General features: G+C 47.3%; 1 protein-coding gene across 2 annotated transcripts in view; it reads right to left on the minus strand.

The window, feature by feature from the left end:
* TMC7 (transmembrane channel like 7) overlaps nt 1–11,256 on the minus strand; it is a 54,587-nt gene extending 43,331 nt beyond the window's left edge. Inside the window, exon 1 of one of the 2 annotated variants that reach the window (XM_079780860.1) lies at nt 11,110–11,256. In XM_079780860.1, coding sequence (XP_079636986.1) covers nt 11,110–11,176 — 67 coding nt within the window. In that variant the 5' untranslated portion in view covers nt 11,177–11,256. Of the gene's footprint in view, nt 1–4,830; nt 4,907–11,109 lie in introns of those variants that run through there. The other variant, XM_079780862.1, reaches the window with a different exon arrangement.
* Nucleotides 11,257–20,613: the final 9,357 nt, after the last annotated feature.

Consider the following 20,613-nt stretch of genomic DNA (forward strand, 5'->3'; position numbering starts at 1 on the left):
CAAAGTTAGTCTGTCTGAGGCTTAGAGCACAGTCTTGCTCATAGAGGGGCCTCCATCTGAAGAATGAATAAATGAACGAATGGACAGGTGCAGGCACATCGGGAGAGTATCTTTTGGTCCCAACTTTTCTCCACAGCTCTTTCCACAAGACACCAAATCCCACCAACGGGCACGAACACTCCCAGGACGTGGGCACGGGCCGGCTGTGAGCTGAATGGTACTAAAATCGCCACCAGCCTCCCTCAAATGCTTGCCAAGAACTGAGCCCAACCATATTTGGTGCTGGGTCCACTTCAGGGATTTTCTTCCCACTCGCAGGATCATGGAAACTCCGGATAAGATGGGACCTTCTGGGTCACCCAGTCCTGGCCTCTCGCCAGCTGCTGTGGGAATTAGTTTGGCTGCATGGAGCCCCTCGGGGCAGGGACTCTGAGCTAGACTCTGAGAGGATGAAGGTTTGCAGACTCGCTTCCTGCCTCCGTAAGCGCCCGGCCCATCGCACACACCCCTGCCATTATTCCATCCCCCGCCCGAATTGTTTACTTGTGTGTTGTCTCTGGTCTTCTCCCTCCCTCATTATTCTGTAACCTCGAAGAGGCCAGGGACCCCATCTCTCTCCTTCACCACTGAATGAATGAATCACGAATGAATGAATTTGGTGCTAGGGATACAGGCAACATTGGATCACCCACCAAACAGACCAAAGTAGAGGCACCAAAACATGAGAAAAATATTTAAGGAACTTAAGCTTTTAACATTATTCTTTTCTATATGAATGATATTTTTCACAATTTAAAAAAAATTTAAGTTGGGGGGAAAAAGCTGGCAAAAAAATATTAAGATGTTGACCATATATTACATTTTTCCTATTTTAGGTACTTTACACAAACCAACCCAATTAGGAACATGCTTTGCCATTATTGCTCAGAAATAATCAAATGGCACATGCTCACCCAGTTTGGTATTACTACTAAAGAAATGTGGACATCAATTTCAGAACTTCCTGGATTTCTTTATACGTATAGTATATGGTTTGACATTGGTTTTATTTTGGATGCTAACCAGAGGTGGGGTCCCTGATTAATTTGTGCTCACAGCCACCAAAGGGTCTTAACCAGGGGCTCACAGTCCAGGGAATCTAGTTAAAGCTGCTGGCATCTCCACCAAGTGCTCAAAAACCTCCAAGGCCAGAGACTCATCACTGCTCTACCCCTGGAAAGGCCACCCACTCATCCACCTGTTCATTCACTCACATACTCGAAAGCATTTACTGAGCAACTGCTATGTGCCATGCACTGTCCTAGGACTGGAACACAGCCCTGAATATGATTTACAAATTCCCCGGCCTTTATGGGACTTATATTCTAGCTAGAGGAGACAGACAGTAAACAAGCAAGAACAATATATTTCAGGTAATATGTGGAGAAAAATAAGGCAAGGGTGGGTTTGAGCAAAGCTTAAAGGGAGAGAAAGAACCATATAGCTAGGTGGAAGAGCAGGTGCAAAGGCCCTGAGGCAGGACCATGCCCAGCCAGTTTGAGGAACAGGACTGGAGAAGAGTTAGCACGGAGGAAGGTATTAGGGTAGGAGTCAAGGCCGCCAGGGCCTGTGTGCCACGGTGGGACTATGGCAGAGGAATGACATGATCTAACCCAGATTTAACAGGATCTCCCAGCCAGCCCTGTGGCTATTTCTGTCCTTGGGCTGCGCAGCTTGGCACGGCTATGCGCCATGCCAGGGCATCGTGTGTCCGGCTGCACTGTCCCTCTGCAAGGGTAGAAATGTTCTATATCTGCACTGTCTAAAAATGGTGATTATTAGCCACGCGTGGCTACTGAGCAATAGAAATGTGGCTGGAGAGACTGAGGAAACTGCTATGTGAATTTTTAATTTGATCAGACTTCATTACATTTATTTCTCCACAGCCACATGGGTATTGAACAATGTAGAGGGGCCTCATTCACAGGATCCCAGAGCCTAGTCTGAGAGGGGAGGAGCCAGGAGCGCTGGGAGCCTCCTCTACCTGCCAGACTTCAGAACTTCAGGGCTGGGCGGACCTGCATGAATCATGGCACCTGGCGCCTGGCACCAGGGTGGGGCCTGGGGACAGGCTGGGTCCAAGGCTTTATAAACGATGAGCAAACAGCCTACGGGAGCAGGTGACTAACTGGGTAATCAGAGCCAGGCTGGGCCCAGGACCCAGGCCTCCCGGTTTTCAAGCCAGTGGAGCATCCCGCGGGCTGTCGGTGGAGCAGTTACTTGGATTCCATCTGTTTGAGGAGGTACCATCACCTGGTGGTTAGGAGCATACTAGTAGCCTCCGAAGTCCGCTGCCTGGATTCAGATCCCGGCTCCGCTTGCCACCCGTGTGCCCTGGCAAGTTTCTTAACCACTCGGAGCCCTGTTTCCCACGTGTTAAATAGGGATGGAGGTTTCCACCTCACACAGCCATCCTCAGGGCTCAACCGCTATGCTGTATAAAGTGCTTAGAAAACAGGCTTTTTGTGAAGGGCCAGATAGCAAAAACTACTCAACTCTGACGTTGTAGCGGGAAAGCTAGATAAGCCATAAATAAATGGACACAACTGTGTCCTAATAAAATTTTATTTATAAATATTGGTGGTGGCCTGGGTTTGGCCTGCGGGTTGTGCTTTGCAGACCTCTGGCTTAGAGCAGTGCCTGGAACACTGTGCTATACATGGGTATTTACTTACTGATGAACTGATTTGATTTATTATGAGCCTTGAGAAAGAAGATGCCTACTAAAGATAACTCCTGGTGGCTAACTGGGCTCAAATTAAAAATAATAATACAACAAAACAACAACAAAACAGAGCCTAGCAGCCATCTCTACACAGGGGTCTCTCATGCAAACTGCTCTGAACTACCTGCCTCTGCACTGAACTGCCCACCTGTACTGCGTTTCTGCCATCTGAGCCAGCCCTTATCAAGCAGTTTGTGGAATCCTATTTCAACCAAGAGGACTGAGGCTTTCCTCATCCAATTGGAGATGTGTGGCTCCAGCCAACCAGCGAGCCTCTATTCTGACCAATCAAGACAGTGCCTTTTGGGCCAATCAAACCTCACGGATTTGGAGTCCTCATTTGCAAGAGGACAGACTAATCAGGGACCAGGGGTGGGGACTTCTGTCCCTATAAGCCAGCCCCACCTCTGGCTCTGAGAGCACATTTTCCCTTTCCATTGAAGACAAAAGAGTGGGTTTCCCTGGCTGAGCGAAAGCACTGAAGATACCTCACTGGAGCAGAGCTGAGAAGACCGGCACAGGCCAGAACAGACTGAAGCACAGTGGAGCAGACCAGCTCAGTGCAAAGCGGACCAGCAAGGAGCAGAGCAGAGAGGGGCCTGGCCTCAGGCCCACCTGGTCCTAGGACTGCCTCACAGCCGTGCTGTTTGCACAGCTGCACTCTATCACAATTGAGCTATTTTCCACTGGATAACGTTTCCTTCTTCACCGCACCCCACATAGAGGATTCCTGTTGGTGTTGAATTGGCGCCAAGGACCATGGGTTGACATATTTACTGATGAACTTAATGAACATCAAGAATTATATCTGCAGTGGGGATCTTCTTGCTATGGACCACGCTACCCCTTAGGTGGCTGGTTTATCCTCCTTGGCCAGGCTCTCTCCAAAAGAGATTTTCCTGGAGGTGACATTCATGACAACTAGTATTTACCATGTGCCATGATTATGCCAAACTCTGCATGCTTACCTCCTGTGATTCTCAAAATGCCTTCCTGTATCACTGATCCTGCAATATGGAAAGTTCAGAGAAGACAAGAACTATGTGCAGGTTGAGCTAAGGTCTGAACCCTCAGGGCAAATATGCCAGCAAGTCTTCCTCCCTCTGACACCCCTGGTGATCAGCATGGGGCCTGGCACACAACAGGTGCTCAAATAAACATGTGTCAAGTGAAAACATGGACACGCTGGCTCTAGGTTCACACCATAATGTCCTTCTGTTTCAGGAGCTAGTCACGTAACTTCTCAGGGATAACAAGGACAAATAACACCTACTTCATTGGGCTGCTGTAAGGAATTCAAGAAAGTTACATATTTGAAACCAAAATCAAACAGATGACCCGGGCTTAGCGGAGCCTCGGGAACTGGTTCCTGCTTGCCTGACCTCACGCCATCTCCTCCTCTAAGTTCCAGCTGGGAGCCTCCTCCAACACACCAAGGTCATTCCCACTCCAACCTTGGCTCTTCCTGTGCCTCCCTCTGCACACTCTTTCACCTGCACTTCAGAGAGTCACCTGCACCGACTCCTTGACACCCTCAGCCTCAGCTCCGAAGTCCCCTCCTCAGAGAGGCCTTGCTGACCACCCATCCAGGCAGGGCCCCCCTCCTCCCTATGCCATCACCTGTTTATTTCCTTCTCAGCAGTTCTGGTGAACTGTAACTACCCGATTTTTGTCTCTATCTGGTCAGTGTTTCCCCTGCTTCGCGAAAGCATGTCCCTGCCCTGCCTCTTTCACCACCAGGCCCACGCCTGGAGCACGCTTAAGGCTCACGGTCCGTTCCCGTCCTCCTCCTCCTGCTGGGTGGAGGGGAAGGCCCCACAGAGGTTGTGGGTGGGTCCCACACCCAAACAATGCTCCTTTAAAAAGCAACCAGACTACACCAAAGGTTACAACACTGAAAAGTCATTTCCCCCTTTTATCCCTCTGAATTCTTCACTTCCTAAAAGAAACAAACACACACCAAAAGCCACTGGAGGCCTCTGGGCCTAATCTGGGCCCGAGTTGCTGGGCAGAATTTAGCCTCTTGCAGACAGAGGGGGAGAAAATAAGGCAGATGGCTGGCTCACCAGAGAACCACTGCAGCCTGAAGATGGCCCGTGCAGCCTCCAGCTGTTCCAGGCCTGCAGAAGATCCCTCCCTCTGGGACACCTGTAAGGGTGAGGAGGGACCCGGATGAATGGGCTTAGCAGATAAGGGGGAGGGGGGGGGAATAAACACGGCAGGTTGCATGGTTACTTCCATTTTAATACACTCTGTTGGAATAAAACAGCCCAAAGAATAATGGTTTTATTAATTCCATAAATATCTAATAGCGTGTCTCCAGAAAGTACAGGCACACAGCACACGCAGTCATAAATCTCATAACATGAGAGCTAAGAAGGCCCGAATAATAATAATGCCAACAGCGACCATTCAAGTGCACAGAACCGGTGTGGTGCTAGATTCCTGGCATGCTTGTCTCCGTATATCCTCCTGGTGACCCTAGCAGAGGGGGACGATGATCTCTGCTTTACAGATAAGAAAACTGAGGCTCAGGGAGGCTGCAGGACTTGCTCGAGGTCACACAGCTGATCACTGGCCAAGTTAGGGTTCACGCCTAAGCCAGGCGGTTCCATAAAAACTACCACCAGAGGTTCTCTTCATTTATCTTTAAAAAACAAACAAGTTCCACCTCCCCTCACAGGAGTCTAATGGGCCTGTTTAGTTTTATCCCTTCACTCTCTAGGGGTTCCCTGCTTCAGAGGCCCAGACAAGTGGGGTCAATCCAAACAGTCCCAGCAGAGCCCTCCAGGTCCCCTCCTAAGAGCCGGTGCCCTTGAGGAGGAGAGGAGTGGTCAGTGGCCCTGGAGCCATTACACAGGTTTTCATTCTGTCCAGCCACCACATCGTGGTGATCTGATCATCTTGGATGAGTCACTTTGGTTCCCCCACTAAACACTGAGATAATGGTCACAGTCACTCCCCACAGAAGTGTCAGGAGCCTCTGAGCGTGGCCCTTCCTCAAAAAAGTTACAGAGTCAGGCCTTTGTGGTTCAGTGGGTGAGTGTCAACCCCTAAACCAAGAGGTCACTGGTTCAATTCCCGGTGAGGACACATGCCTGGGTTTTGGGCTTGATCCCCAATAGGGGGCATCAGGAGGCAGCCAATCAATGATGTTTCTTTCTCATCGATGTTTCTATCTCTCTATCCCTCTCCCTTCCTCTCTCTCTAAAAATCAATTAAAAATATATTTTTTAAAAGTTAAACACAGAATTACCATATTATCCAGCAATTCTACTCCTAGGTGTACGCCCCACACAACTGGAAACAGGTGTTAAAGCAGAAACTTGGACATAAATGTCCACAGCGGCATTTTCCCCAACAGCCAAAAGGTGGAAACAATCCAAATGCGCATCAATGGATGCATGGATAACCTGTGCTATATGCACACAATGGAAGAGTGTTGGGCCAGAAAATGGAATCCAGTACTGATACATCCTATCACAGGTTGAAGCTCAAAAACATCCTTATTGCCCTGGCCAGTGTTGTTCAGTGGCGTGAAGTGTTGTCCCATACACCAAAAGGGTTCGGTCCCTGGTGGGGGTGCATGCAAGAGACAACCGATCAATGTTTCTCTCTCACATAGATGTTTCTTTCTCTCTTTCTCCCTACCTTCCTCCCTCTAAGATCAATTAAAAAAAAATACTTATTTTAAGTGAAAAAAACAACCATCATAAAAGGTCACGTATTCTATGATTCCATTTATATGAAACGTCCAGAATAGGTAAATCCATAGGGACAGAAAGCAGATTGGTGGTAGCCAGGGACTCGGGGGGAGGGAAATAAGGAGTGACTACTTACCGGGCGCTGTGTTTTGGTGCGAATGTACTAAATGCTGCTGAACTGTGAATTACGCCTCAATTAGAAAAATAGTCACTGCATGCATGCTAGTTGAAGATGACCTGGTATGAAGTACTCAGTGACTGGAATATCAGAAACATCTGGCAGAGGGGAAAAGCCAAGAAGAGTCATTCTAGTTAACAAAGAACAGGCCAGGCACCGAGGGGCTGAGGGCCCACGGTGGGATTTTTGCCTCTTGGAGGAGGTGACATTCAAGTTGAGATCAGAAGTGTGAGGAGGTGGCCCTGGAAGAGCAGGGTGAAGGGTGTGTCGGGCAGAGGGAACAGCAACTGCAAAGATATGAGGAGGGAAACGGGGAGGAGCCAGCGTGTGGCTGGGGTCAGGGGGAGGTCAGCCTCTTGGAGGCTGGAGCGGTAGGCAGGGACCGGCTCAGATGACAATCCTCTCTAAGGGGCTTGGGTCAAGGTGGTCCTCCACCTTCTACTCCTCTCAGAACCTCCACTTTATAGATGGGAAACAGGGGCGCAGAAGAGGAAGTACCTTGCTCAAGGTCACAAGGTGTGGTTTTTTTTTCAGCAACAATAAAATGTCTGGGCCAGAAAAGTGATCTCTGCATAGGAGGCTGATGAGTAGAATTCTCACCACCAAGACTTTGTTATACACAATCTTGACTGTTTTCATGATTTGTAAATCTGTAATATAGGCATCAGGGGGCAGTCACCAAGGCAACCGGAGCTGCAAGGTTGGCCACAGAGAACGTTGTGTCACTGGCCACAATTCCACCTGGCCACAGACAGGGCTTATAAGAGGCTAAGTCAGTGTCTTAACCCCATTCCTACCCTTAAGAACAAAACAACTCAAGAGAATCGAGAATACAGTTCAACGGATACTTTGAAAGGGCGAGGCCAAGGTGTGTGTGGATTACAGAGAAGGGACACAGAGTCCAGCCTGTGGGAGGAGAGGTAATCAGGGAAGACTTCCAGAGGGAAGTGACAGCAGACTGAAAGAAGAGAAGTATGCCTTATAAAGAAGCATGGTAATGGCCCCTGGGGGAGAGGGAACAGAAGGAGCTTCTCAGCCCAAGAAGCAACATGCACGCAGCAGGTGTGGGAGGGATATGGGAGCTAAAGGGGCCAAACCACAAAGGGCATCCCTCAGCTAATATTTACTGAAGGCCCACTATGCACCATGTGCTAAGCAGGCAGATGCAATGGTGAGCCAAACAGGCCCAGCCCCTGCCCTCCTGGAGTTTATCATCTAGTAGGGGAGGCAGAGATATTAATTAACAACAGTTAACACTCCCATGGCAGCCAGTCTCCAGGATGGGCCCCAAGGATGCATCCTCTCCCCCAATATCCTGACCCTCATAACTTTATATAGGCTCCTTCCACACTGAACGGGGCCAATAAAATATTGCAGAGCCAGGCCAGTGTGGCTCAGTGGTTGAGCATCGACCTATGAAACAGGAGGTCATGGTTCGATTCCCGGTCAGGGCACATGCCTGGATTGTGGGCCCAATCCCCAGTGTGGGGCATGCAGGAGGCAGCCAATCAATGATTCTCTCTCATCATTGATGTTTCTATCTCTCTCCCTCTCCCTTCCACTCTGAAATCAGTTAAAATACATTTTTAAAAATATTGCAGAAATACCACTGTGATTTCTGACACCAGATCATAAAGGCATTACAGCTTTTGCTTTGCTCTCTCAGATTGTCTGCTCTGGGGAAGCCAGCCGCCAGGTCATGACGACACTCAGCAGCCCTCTGGGAGGTCCTGTGGAAAGGAACTGAGGCCTCCTGCCAACAGCCAGTGTGAGTTCGCCATCTGTGTGAGCAAGTAATCACGGGAGGGATCTTCCAGCCACAGGCAAGCCTTCAGATGACACCATGACTGAAACCTCATGAGAGACCATGAGTCAGAACCACCTAGTCAAGTCGTTCCCCAAGTTCTGACCATCAGAAATTGTAAGATAATGAGTATCACTGTTCTAAGCCACTAAGTTTTGGGGTGATATGTAACACAGCACAGATAACTAATACAAACATTAAGTTCTTTATATAAATCAACTCTCTTAATCCTAATGACACCCTGAAGTAGGTACTATTCTTATCTCCACTTAATACATAAGGAAACTAAGGCACCAAGCAGTTAAGTGCCTTGTCCAAAGACAAATCCAATAAATGGGAAAATGAGGGTTTGTATCTGGGTATCGGAGTCTAGACTTACAATCACTACAGTGTAGCAGTGGTCCCCTCCCTGTCTCTCTCCTTCCCTCCTTCCCTCCCTTCTTTCCTTTATTTGTCACAATTTAGCATCTACTATGTGACAAACACTGTTCGAGGTCCTCAGGGAACAAGACAAAGCCCCTGCTTTGCATGGCACCCATATTCTAGAAGAAGAGACAACTAACAAAAAAAGTAAACAATCAAACCAGATGACTTCAGGTGGTGATAAATGCTCTGAAGGAATAAGCACGGTAATGGGTCTGGGAAAGCGACCTGGGGGTACTTCTTCAGACAAGATGACTCTAGAGGTCCGCCTCTCTGGAACGACATTTGAGCAGACCTGACAGGAGGAGGGGGAAGAAGAGGCTGACGTACAAAGAGCAAAGGGAAATGTAGTTGAGGCAAAGAGAACAGCAGATGCAAAGGCCATGAGGCAGAAACCACCTTGGTATGTTGGAGGAACTAGAAGGCAGCCAGTGTAGCAGAACGAGTTAAGGGTGATGAAGCCCTGGAGAGGAGGCTGGGGTCAAATCACCGGGCCTTGTTGGCCACCAGAGAAAAGCCTTGAATTTATAGTCAGAGCAGTGGGAAGCCACCTGAAAGTTTAATCACGAAGGCGAGTGGTGAGATCTGTTTTATCACTTAGATACAGGGGTGGGGAACCTTTTTTCCTGCCAAGGGCCATTTGGGTATTTATAACATCAGTCGTGGGCCATACAAAATTACCAACCTAAAAATGAGCCTGCTATATTTGTTCAAACATTTAATTAACTCACCCCTAATGCCTTGGCAGGGCCAGACCAAATGATTTTGTGGGACTTATACAGCCCCGGGGGCCAGACACTCCCCACCCCTGATAGAAGGAGGCACAAGCTCCATTCCATAAACCAGATCCCCTCTGTTTCCTGCCCACCTCCAACTGTACTCCCATGATGCCCATATAACGGATAACCAGATAACCGTTTACAAAGTGCTACAAAGTTATAAACATGTCCCTTCTGAGCCTTCCACCCATGCTAGTGGGTACAAGGTAAAAAATACCATCTGTCCAAGGGATGGGGGAGACTTTAGAAGGGCCAGTCATAAAAAGATGCTTAGAGTCCCCTTAAACACCCAGGAAAAATCCAAAAAAGGTGAATCTCAGGCCTTCTGTATAGGAAACCATGGCATCTTAGATGTGATTGACTGTGCTAAAATAAGAGGAAGATAAATAGAAACCAACTAAAATAATCCTTGAATGGCCATTATTGAAAGGTTAAAGCTGATGCCACAGGATGAATAATGAGCTAAAAAAGAATTACCATCAAGCCCAGTCTGAGTTCTGATTCCTGAGCAAGTTCCCAGGGTTTGGGTCCCTTCTGGATGTCTTTTCTTTTCCTTCTTCTACACGTTGAGGACAATCCAGTCCTAAGGGTCTAATGCCCAGATCTACACTCATGTCTTACTGTAAATCCTTGCAACAAACCCACTCTTCTCAAACTGAATTAGAGAAAGCACTGCAGATAAAACTCAGAGTAGTCATGTGTTTTGTTGAGGGAAAATATAAGATACAAATGCTACAAGGAAGCCTGCCTGGGTGCTGGCAACTTTTCTATCTTGACTGGGTGGTGGTTGTCCATAATTTTGTAAAAGTTCACAGAGCAAGACACAACTTTCACCCAAGGGGAGGGGGGAGGCGGGGGGAACACATTATAATGCTTGCTTAGTTACCATTTATTGTGCTTTCTCTGTACCAGGCACAGGGCTAGGCCCTTCACACGCTTTTCTCTCAGCTATAATCCCACCAACATCCTATTCCCACTTTACTGCTTAAGAATCTGAGGCTCAGAGAAGGCAAACCACTTACCAGAGATCACACAGCAATAAACAGCTGAGGCAGAATTCGGTTCCAAGTTCATCTCATTGTAAACCCTGAAATGTTTGGGGGCGGGCGCCTCCTACCAGAATGTTAGAACTGGTCGGGGATCTCACAATCTTTTCATTTAACCGATAAGGCTATTTGGAGACCAGCCCAGGATCCCTCCGCCAGCAACTGGAAGACAAAGCCCCCTCGCTCTGGACTCCCAATGTCGTGCTCCTCTGGTGGGCATGCGCCCTCTTAACTGGGTGAGGATGGGTAAGGAGAACGGGAGTAAGAAAGACCGCTTTCCTCCCCTTCTCCCCCTTCCCGCCCCCCACAAAAGACTGGGAGGGAGGGAGGGAGGAGGCTGGGCTCTCGACAAGTTCCAGGCACCTCGCCGTGCGCCCTCCCACCACCAGGAGCACCGTCCCGCCGCCCTACCTGGATGGGCGAAGGGCTGCCTCCTGGGCCTGCCGGGCGGGAGCGCATTGGCACTGGACTCGCTCATGGCTGCGCTCCGCGCCGCGCCCCGAAGAGGCCGCCGGAGACCCGCTCCGGCCGTCCCGCCGCCGCCGCCTCCAGGCCTTCCCTCCCGGAGCCGGGATTCCAGGTTCCGGCGTGGACGTCACAGAGGCCGGGGCGGGGCGCGGAGTGCGCTCTTCCCACGCCCGCCCCGCGCTGGACCACTCGAGGGGCGGTGCGCGCCGGGATGTGTCCGCAGGGGGTCGTGTGACGTAAGCCCCGTGTCGCGTCCCCTGCTCAGGGATGGGGGCCTTGGCTGGGGATCCGAGACTGCTCCATCCAGTGGCCCGATGAGGGGCGACCTCCCAGATGTCTCACTCAAACTTTTACAAGTATAATAAAAATAACCAAACTGTAAACAAGTGTTCCTATAAGTTACCATTTGGGTGCAAACGGGGGTGGGGGGGGGGGGGGAAGAGTCTATTTGGACATGTTTGTAAGTGCCTAAGATGTCTCTGGAGCGGGGAGCTGGACAGCTGGGTGAGAAAGGTGTCCGCGAGGGTTTTCCCTCTATGCCGTGTTTGTTTGTTAAATTTTACACCGTATCCACGTTTCATTTCTGCCTGTATGCATCTATTCACGGACAGTTTAAAACATAGAATTACAAGGAATTGCCAAATTAAATAAGCAATGGGGAAGTGCCTTCTGCAGAAGAATTCCAAATAATGTACATGGGTACATGGATATTTCAAGGAGGTGGAGCACAACTCCCCACCCTTTACGTGTGAGCTGCACGGTGACTTCCTTCCAAAGAGGACAGTGTGGAAAGGGGAGGGCGGGGCACACGAGTAACGGTGCCAGGATGACACCGGCCCAACACTCGCAGGCAGACAATCAAGGTCAACATCAACCCTCCTGAGTCATGTTGATGGGAGGCACTCTTCATGTGAGGTCATGAGAATGACCCTTTCCCTATGGGGGTCTTTCCCACCAATAGAAATGGGGTCGTTCTTTGGGAAAATAACCCGTCTAAGTCATAAGAAAAACATCAGACAAACCCTAATGGAGCGACGTTCTACAAGATACTTGATGCGCTCCACGAGGCCGTCAAAGTCATCAAAATCGAAAGTCTGAGAACCACCCCTGACCCGAGGAGCCTATGGAGACACGCCCACGGAAGCGCAATGTGGTAGCCAGGGTGGGAATGAGGCGCAGGAAAAAGGAACAAGTGAAGTGCTTTACAAACAAAGTGTGGGCTTCCGATAATAACCATGCGTGGATATTGGTTCATCTATTGTGAGAAAGGTACCGTATGATGTAAGATAGTCATAATCAGAGAAACTGGGTCTGAGGTATGGAAACCCTCTGTACTCTTCTCAAAATTTTTCTGTAACTTGATTGTCTGCCTGCGAGTGTTGGGCTGGTGTAACTCTAAAACTATGCCAAAATAGAAAACTGATTTTTTTTTTTTTTAAAAAAAAAAGGTAATTGCCTGGCTCCAAAGAAAGACTCTTTTTATTGTATTAAGGGTAGGGTCACTGGTTTCCAATTGGAACTTCGTTTCCAATTATTCCCCGAGTGAGCTGGACCACAGGCCTCTGTTTTCTCACCCATGGCATAGACTACTAGATCCTGAGCTGTGGAGAATAATCAATCACCTGCAGTGCCTGGGCAGAGCATCTGATGGGGGAAAAACCCAATCTGGACACCAACATCACACTTACATAAAAGAAAATCCAAAGATATAAATGTAAATAGTAAAACCATGAAGCCTAACAATAAGAGGTGTATTTTTTTAAAATATCGGAGAGGGAAGGTTTTATTAAGTTTGACTCAAACACAGAAGCCAAAAAAGCATGATCAACTACATAAAACCTTTAAATGATGACATTTGTACCAGGATAGTCCTTGCATTGTTATTTATAATAGCAAAAGAGTGGGAGCAACCTAAATCTCCATGGAAAGGAGGTTTGTTCCATCAATTTTGACACATACGTCCAGCTATTATATAGCTCCATGTGTAGATATAAAGTTCTATGTGTACGTCAGTGAAAATAGCAAGGTGCAGAAGTGTAGTAGGTAAGCTACCATTTGGGGAAGGAAAAAAACAGAATAGGTATGTGTTTGAAACCGCATAGTATATCTCAGGACAACGATGGGGGTATTACTGATCATCCTCACCACAGCTGCCTCCCTGCCCCTTGATCCAGCCCATAGCTCCGGAAGGGGATGGATGGAACCCATTTTCTTTACAAATGGAGGACAGAATGGGGTGGGTGTGGTGGGGACTGGTCGGGGACCCTAGAAAGAAGGCTCAGAACTCCTGGCACTCCTCTTGCTCCTGCTGATGTCACCGGGCACCTGGCCCTGGCTGGGGTCTGCATTCTGGTCAGGTGAGGCCCGGGGTTCTCTCGGGGGGGGGGGGGGGGGTGGGGCGGGGAACCAGCCGAGGCTCCTGAAGGAGGCTCCTCCCTCTCCACAGAGGACTAATTTTACAGGGATAGAAATGGGGTCGTTCTTTGGGGAAATGCCACAAAAATCTCTCGTTCGAAGGAGGTAGAAGAGGAAGAAGGCCAGACGCCGGACATATTCGGACAGAGGATGGCAAGTTCCAAAGGGAGCCACATCTTGCCACAGCGCCCCCGCGGAGCATTCTCATTTCTAGCGCTTTCTGGTACAACTTTTGTCTGCATTGTTTGCTACACTAGAGTATAAATAAGCTTGGTGAGGGCTCTCTTTTATTACTAGGGGGATAATAATAATAATAATAGCCACTTGTTGAGAACTTACTCTGTACCACAACCTTATGATCACAATACTTCGAAAATTTTCATCATCCCTAAGAAGACAGTAGGAACCTTCAATCCCCATTTTATCGAGAACGAATGCATAAATAAGTAGAACAACAAAATGATCTCTCTCTCTCTCTCTCTTTAAAATCAATCAATAAAAAAATATAGTAAGTCAAAAGTGCATTTAATACACCTAACCTACTGAACATCATTGCTTAGCCTAGCCTACCTTATATTGCTCAAAACACATTAACCTACAACTAGGCAAAATCATGTAACACAAAGCCTATTGTATAATAAAGTGTTGAGTAGCTCATGTAATTTGTGGAATGTTGTACTGAAAGTGAAAAACAGAATGCTTAACTGCACAGCATCGTTAAGTTGGAAAATCCTAAGTCGAACCATCATGACTCAGGGACCATTTGTATTCCACAGACTCGCTCTGGCGATGGCAATGACGCTGGTAGAGGGCAGAAGGGGGCTCCAAGCTCTGGGTCAGCTCCTGATGGCATTTCCTCTGGACCCTGCTGAAATGTGAAACATAGTGGGGCGAGGGAGGGGAACCTCTCTTTCTTCCTGGTGTGAATGGCTCCTTCATGTTTAAAGGCAACATCTCTTTATTGGGGGTCAGGAGAGGCAATCTTAAGGCAAACTGCGGAGTAATTCAGAAAAGGTGAGTCGCCTCTGAGGTCAGGAGAGGCTCTTGGCTGCCAGCAAAGGGCCCTTTCACAGAGAGGTTCCCTCCCTGCTGGAGAGAGCTCAGCTGTCCCTGTAAGACCCAAGTGCTTATGGCCAGGCCCCCACACAGGCCTGTCCTTTCCCAGGGGGCCCAGGGGTGGACCACCGGCCCATCTGGGAGGCACTTCCTTCCTGCTTCCCAGTCCCAACATCTACCACAGCCCTAACCCATACCCTCTTCTCACCAAGCACAGAGCATGCGCCCTCTTCAGGGACAAGCCGGTTTTAATCCCCTTCCCTCCAAGGCTGAATCCTAACAAAAACTGAGATAGGATTCCCAGGGGGCTGCTCACAGCCTCAAAACCAAGCCCTCCCCACGCCCCCCCTCCATCTGTGACCAGCCAGGGAAACTCTCCATCAGCTCTATTTTGCACTTACCACCAAGCGGTGGCGCACAGGGCATGGCAACATTAAACGTTTATTGCAAGCCCCTGCAAGTACATTTATCTGTGTGTATGAATGTGTCAAGTTGCAAAGCCCTCTCTTTGGGAAGGACTGTTGTGTTCTGGTCTGTAATCCTCCTTTTGCACATTGAAATGTCCTGTTTGGCAGAGAGAGAGGTGATTAAGAGCATGGATTCTGGAGCTGCACAGCCTGGGTTCCACAGCTAGCTCAGCCACTCCCTAGCTGTGCGATCTGGGGCGAGCTGCTAAACTTCTCTGGACTCCTGTTTACTCATCTACCAAATGATTCTAATAACACTACCTACCACCAACACAGGCCTGGAGTCAGGCAGGCAGGGATCCTGGGCAACACTTAAGGAGACACTCAGGGTTTTGCAAGGGTAGTGTTGGTACCTGAGCTAGCGTCTCTGGCCCTCCCTGCACCCGCCTCCCCGCACCCCAGCCCAGCTCTTAAAGTTGTTGGAAGATGACATAATTAGGTTATCTTTGTAAAGCACTTAGAACAGTGCCTAGCCCATAGTAAGTGGTATAAAAAAAATGTTTGTTAAATACACTACATTTTTTTCATTAAATGTTTGTGTTAGTAAATGGCAATGTTGTTCTTTTCTTCTTTTTATGTAACTGTACCTGGTGTTGGCCATGTTAAAAAAAAAAAATGGTGACCCTAAATTAGTTCCCAAAGTTTGTGGCAGAAATTTGATGGCTTTGTGTATTTCATATTCCGTCACCAGGAGGCACACGTTGTCAGACTGTCCCTCTATGGGTGACGTTAAGTTTGTTTGCCTTGTTGAGGTGGTGAATTTGGGAAGTTTAAAGCATCAAGTTTGGGACATTCTGACTTGTTAACATTCTGGTTATATCTGTAAATGATGTTCCTTTTTGTTAACATTTATGATTCTTCTTTAGGATCCTTTCTCAGGGTCAACATTTGGGTCTACTGAATCTTTGCAATTTAAAAAAAAAAGTCAAATATCACAGTGACTTGTGATCATCATCACGAAGCAAACAGTATCTGTACATTAGAGAAACTTGTGGGCAACACCACTGAGATAAACTTTTAATGTGACACAACCTCAGCTATGAACTGAATGGATTCAGGAGGAAGGAGGCAAGTCCTGACTGTGGGACTTCCTGTGAGGCAGCTGGCCTGGGTGGTTCAAAAATGCCAATGATTCGAATGACAAAACCAAAACAGGAACAAATTAAAGATTAAATTACTAAAGGAGAATAAAGAGCCCTAGCCAGTTTGGCTCAGTGGATAGAGCATTGGCCTGCAGACCAAAGGGTCCTGGGTTCGATTCCTGGGTTGCAGGCTCCTCCCCAGACCTGGCCCTGGTCAGGGCTCGTGCAGGAGGCAACCTATCAATGTGTTTCTCTCACATCGATGTTTCTCTCTGTCTTTCCCTCTCTCTTCCACTCTCCCTAAAAATCAATGAGAAAATATCCTCAGGTGAGGATTAACAAAAAAAGGGGGAGAATAAAAAGGCATAAAACTAAATGCAATTCTTGATCCTGGATTGGATTCTGGCCTTGGTGCCCATGTGGGTCTTCCCACGGGGCTTCTTGAGTGTCCTCCCAACATGGCGTCGGCTTCCCCCAGAGCAGGTGCTTCAGGAGAGAGAGTAGAAGGCAGAAGCAGTGGTGTCTTTTATGACCTAACCATGGAGATCACATACTGTAATTTCTACAATATCCCCATTGGTTTCACAGATCAGCCCTACTCCGTTTGTGAGGACAATGCATAGGGGCTGGAACACCATCGGGCGAAAATAGTTGATGACCATCTTGGAGGCTGGCTACAACAATACCTACCTCACAGGGATGTTGTGAGAATTAAATACATTTACAGGAAATGCTCACAAATGTTAGCTTTTGTTATTATTGGCCCACAGGGCAACATGTTCATTTTCTTCAGCTACATACCACTGTCACAATTTATAAGATAAGAATATTTCAATCTTTAATCTAGGATGCCCCTCAGAATCACCTATAGAGTTTTCAGTTTAATATTACCTTTTTAAAATATGTTTCTTTATAGATTTTTTTTTAGAGAGAGAGGAAGGGAAAGAGAAACATCCATCAACTGCTTCCTGCATGCCCCCTACGGGGGATCGAGCCCCCAACTCGGGCATGTGGTCCGACCAGGAATCAAACCTGCAATCTTTTGGTTCTTGGGCTGATGCTCAACCAACTGAGCCACACCGGCGGTACCTTAAAACTATTTTAAATGGCTTTTTAATTTATGAAAATAATAATGCTTGTTCAACTTCACAGGAATATGTGTAACATATGCTTGTTTCCAATAACACAGAAATAAGAATAAAAGGTAACATCCTTAGGCTCCTAGCCTCAGGTACTTAGCCTACTGAACTCCCTTTTCTGCAACCTCACCTTCTGAACAGACTTCGGGACTTCCCACAAGGGGGCGCAGGTGAGCGAGAGTGAGTCTATTGCAGTCTTTGGACTGAGCACAGACCCAACCAGCAGAGACTGAGAGGCTACATCCCAGCATGTAAACACCATCCTCTCAGGGGATGGCAGGATAAAATGGTGTCTTGGACATAATGAGCGCTCCAGGGGGTGACAACCGCTCCGCTCTGCCTCTGGGGAGCCTGCCTTCTGGTTGCTATGGATGTTTCACAGCCACTTTCTTCCCAAAAGCGCTGATTAAAACCCTTTTGTGATCAGAGCCTTAGTTTCAACACCTTTAAAGTAGACGGCTTCATACTTTCCAGTCCCTCCCCATCAGGTTAGCTGAAGAAATTTTGGCAGAGTTAGGAGTCCACGCAAAAAAAAGTGATTGAATAAACAGAAACATGATTGCATTAAACAATTTAAACCAGCTAATTGTGATATCCAAGATCTCATCTCATTCAACCCTATAAGGTAAGTATTATTATTTTCCCTATTTGATGATTGAGAAAATGGAGACACAGAGAGGGCTAGCAACTTTCCCAATGTCACACGCACAGCTAAGGAGTGGTAGAGGCACGTTTCAAAGTCTTATCTGTTCAAATATCTCGCATGCCTAACCACTGCACACATAGCCTACCTGCTTGAGATAAAGACTCCTGGGCTGGAGCCAGAAGACATGGTTGAATCACAGTTCTTTTACGCTGAATAAATTGGTCTTGCTCAAATCCCCTGGTTTTGTCAGTTTCTCGTCCATTGCGGTAGAGGACAGTGTGACTCCTGACTCCACTAAAACCCTCTCACAGGATTGTGTAGGTGTCACATGTGACAACAGGTGTGAAAGTGCTTTGTAAACTGTGAAGAGATGTACACAGCTGTGGGCAGGATGCAGATATAACTAGAGTGATGAGGATGATGGCTATGGCTATATGAGTCTGACAGCGAAAGAAATGAGGGGTTATGTAGATTCCTGAGGGAACATTGCTCCAAGCAGAGGGCATAGCAAGTGCAACAGCCCTGAGGCCAGTGTGGTGGAGCTGAATGAGCAAGGTAGGGAATTATGGAGGATGAGGTCAGAAGGGTGATGGGGAAGAGCACCAGACCTCATAAGCATTATATGGACTTTGGCTTTTACTCTGGGGCAGGTGGGAACCACTGAATGGATTGGAACAGAAGAGGGACGGGATCTGATTGTGCCTTACCAGCATCAATCTAACTGCTGGCTTAAGAATAAACTGTGGAGGGACAAGATGGATGCAGGGAGACAATGCAGAAATCAAGAGATGATGGTGGCCTGGACCAGGGAGGTAGCCGTGGATACAGTAAAAAGTGGTCAGATTCTGGACATAATTTAAAGGTTGGACCACCAGGATTTGCTGACAGAGCAGATGGGAGGAGTAATAACAGAAGAGACATTGATAGTTTCTCCAAGGTTTCTGAGCTGAGAGGCCATCTGGGAGGATGGAGCTGTGACTTCCTGAGAGGGAAGATTGTGGGAGGAACAGGGTAGAGGGGGGACCCTCAGGGGTCAATATTAGCCTTGCTGGGTTGGGATGCACCCTATTTTTACATGAGAAGATAGATTCTGATTCTGCAAGGTTATATTTGCAAAAGGTATGCTTACTAGTACAGGGATGGGAAGAATTTGTGACTGCAATATAAATCATAGCATGTAAAGTTGTTAGCACAGGTGGTGGCACACAATTACATTTTATTTTATTTAACAGCACTGACAGTGTGGCATGTAGCATAACTCATGGTATATGCCACCCCATTAGATCCTTGAAACAGCCCTACGTGGTAGGTCTTGTTATTGTCCCCATTTTATAGATGAGGAAACTGAGGCACAGAGATTAAGTAATTTGACCAAGATTATGAAGTTGGTAAGGAATATAGCAGAGTTAGAATTTGAACTCAAGTAGTCTGGTGCAGAATTTCTGCACTTACCATTGACGTTAAGTAATTAACTATGTGGATTAATTTTTGGCTGTTGTCATTATCAGCATCGATTTGATTTACGAAGCAGGAAAGTTCTCTGCACTATATAAAATGAATTATTTTTCATAGCTGCATAGTATTCCATTGTGTAAATGTACTGCAGGTTTTTAATCCATTTATCTACTGATGGGCATTTGGGCTATTTCCAGATCTTAGCTATTGTAAATAATGCTGCTATAAACATAGGGGTGCACATATTCTTTTTTATTGGTTTCAGGCTTCTCAAGATATATTCCTAGCAGTGGGATCACTGGGTAAAATGGCAGTTCCATTTTTTTAAGGTTTTTTTTTAATTGATTTTTAGAGATAGAGGAAAGGAGAAGGATAGAGAGATAGAAACATCAATCAGAGAGAAACATCATTGATTGGCTGCCTCCAGAACGCCCCCCACCTGGGGATCGAGCCCCCAACAAGGGCATGTGTCCTGACCCAGAATCGAATCGGCAACCTCTCTTTTTTTAAATTTTTTTTTATTTCAGAGAGGAAGGGAGAAGGAGAGAGATAGATAGAAACATCAGTGATGAGAGAAAATCATTGATCGGCTGTCTCCTGCATGCCCCACACTAGGGACCAAGCTCATAACCCTGGCTTGTGCCCTTGATCAGAATCAAACCTGGGACCCTTCAGTCTGCAGGCTGATACTCTAGCCACTGAGCCAAACCAGCCAGGGCTCGGTGATCTCTTGGTTCCTGGGTCAATGCTCAACAACTGAGCTACACTAGCCGGGCCCATTTTTAATTTTTTGAGGGAAGTCCACAGTTTTCTCTATAGTGGTTGTATTAGCCCACATACCCACCAGCAGTGTACTAACAGCTGTAAAAAAAGAAGGAACTCGCCCAGCTGCCATGGCTCAGTGATTGAGCACCAACCTATGAACTAGAAGGTCACAGTTCGATTCCCAATCAGGGCACATGCCTGGTTGCAAGCTGGATCCCCAGTGTGGGGTGTGCAATGATTCTCTCTCACCATTGAGGGTTTTTTCTCTCTCTCCCTCTCTCTTCCTCTCTGACATCAATAAAAAATATACTTTTTAAAAAGAAAGAAAATGTGGTATGTACATACAATGAACTATTATGCAACCTTTTAAAAGAAGGAAATTCTGATCTATGCTACAACATGGATGAACCTCAAGGACATTA

The sequence above is a fragment of the Cnephaeus nilssonii genome (assembly GCF_951640355.1).
Source record: "Cnephaeus nilssonii genome assembly, chromosome: 2".
In the NCBI taxonomy this organism is placed as follows: Eukaryota; Metazoa; Chordata; class Mammalia; order Chiroptera; family Vespertilionidae; genus Cnephaeus; species Cnephaeus nilssonii.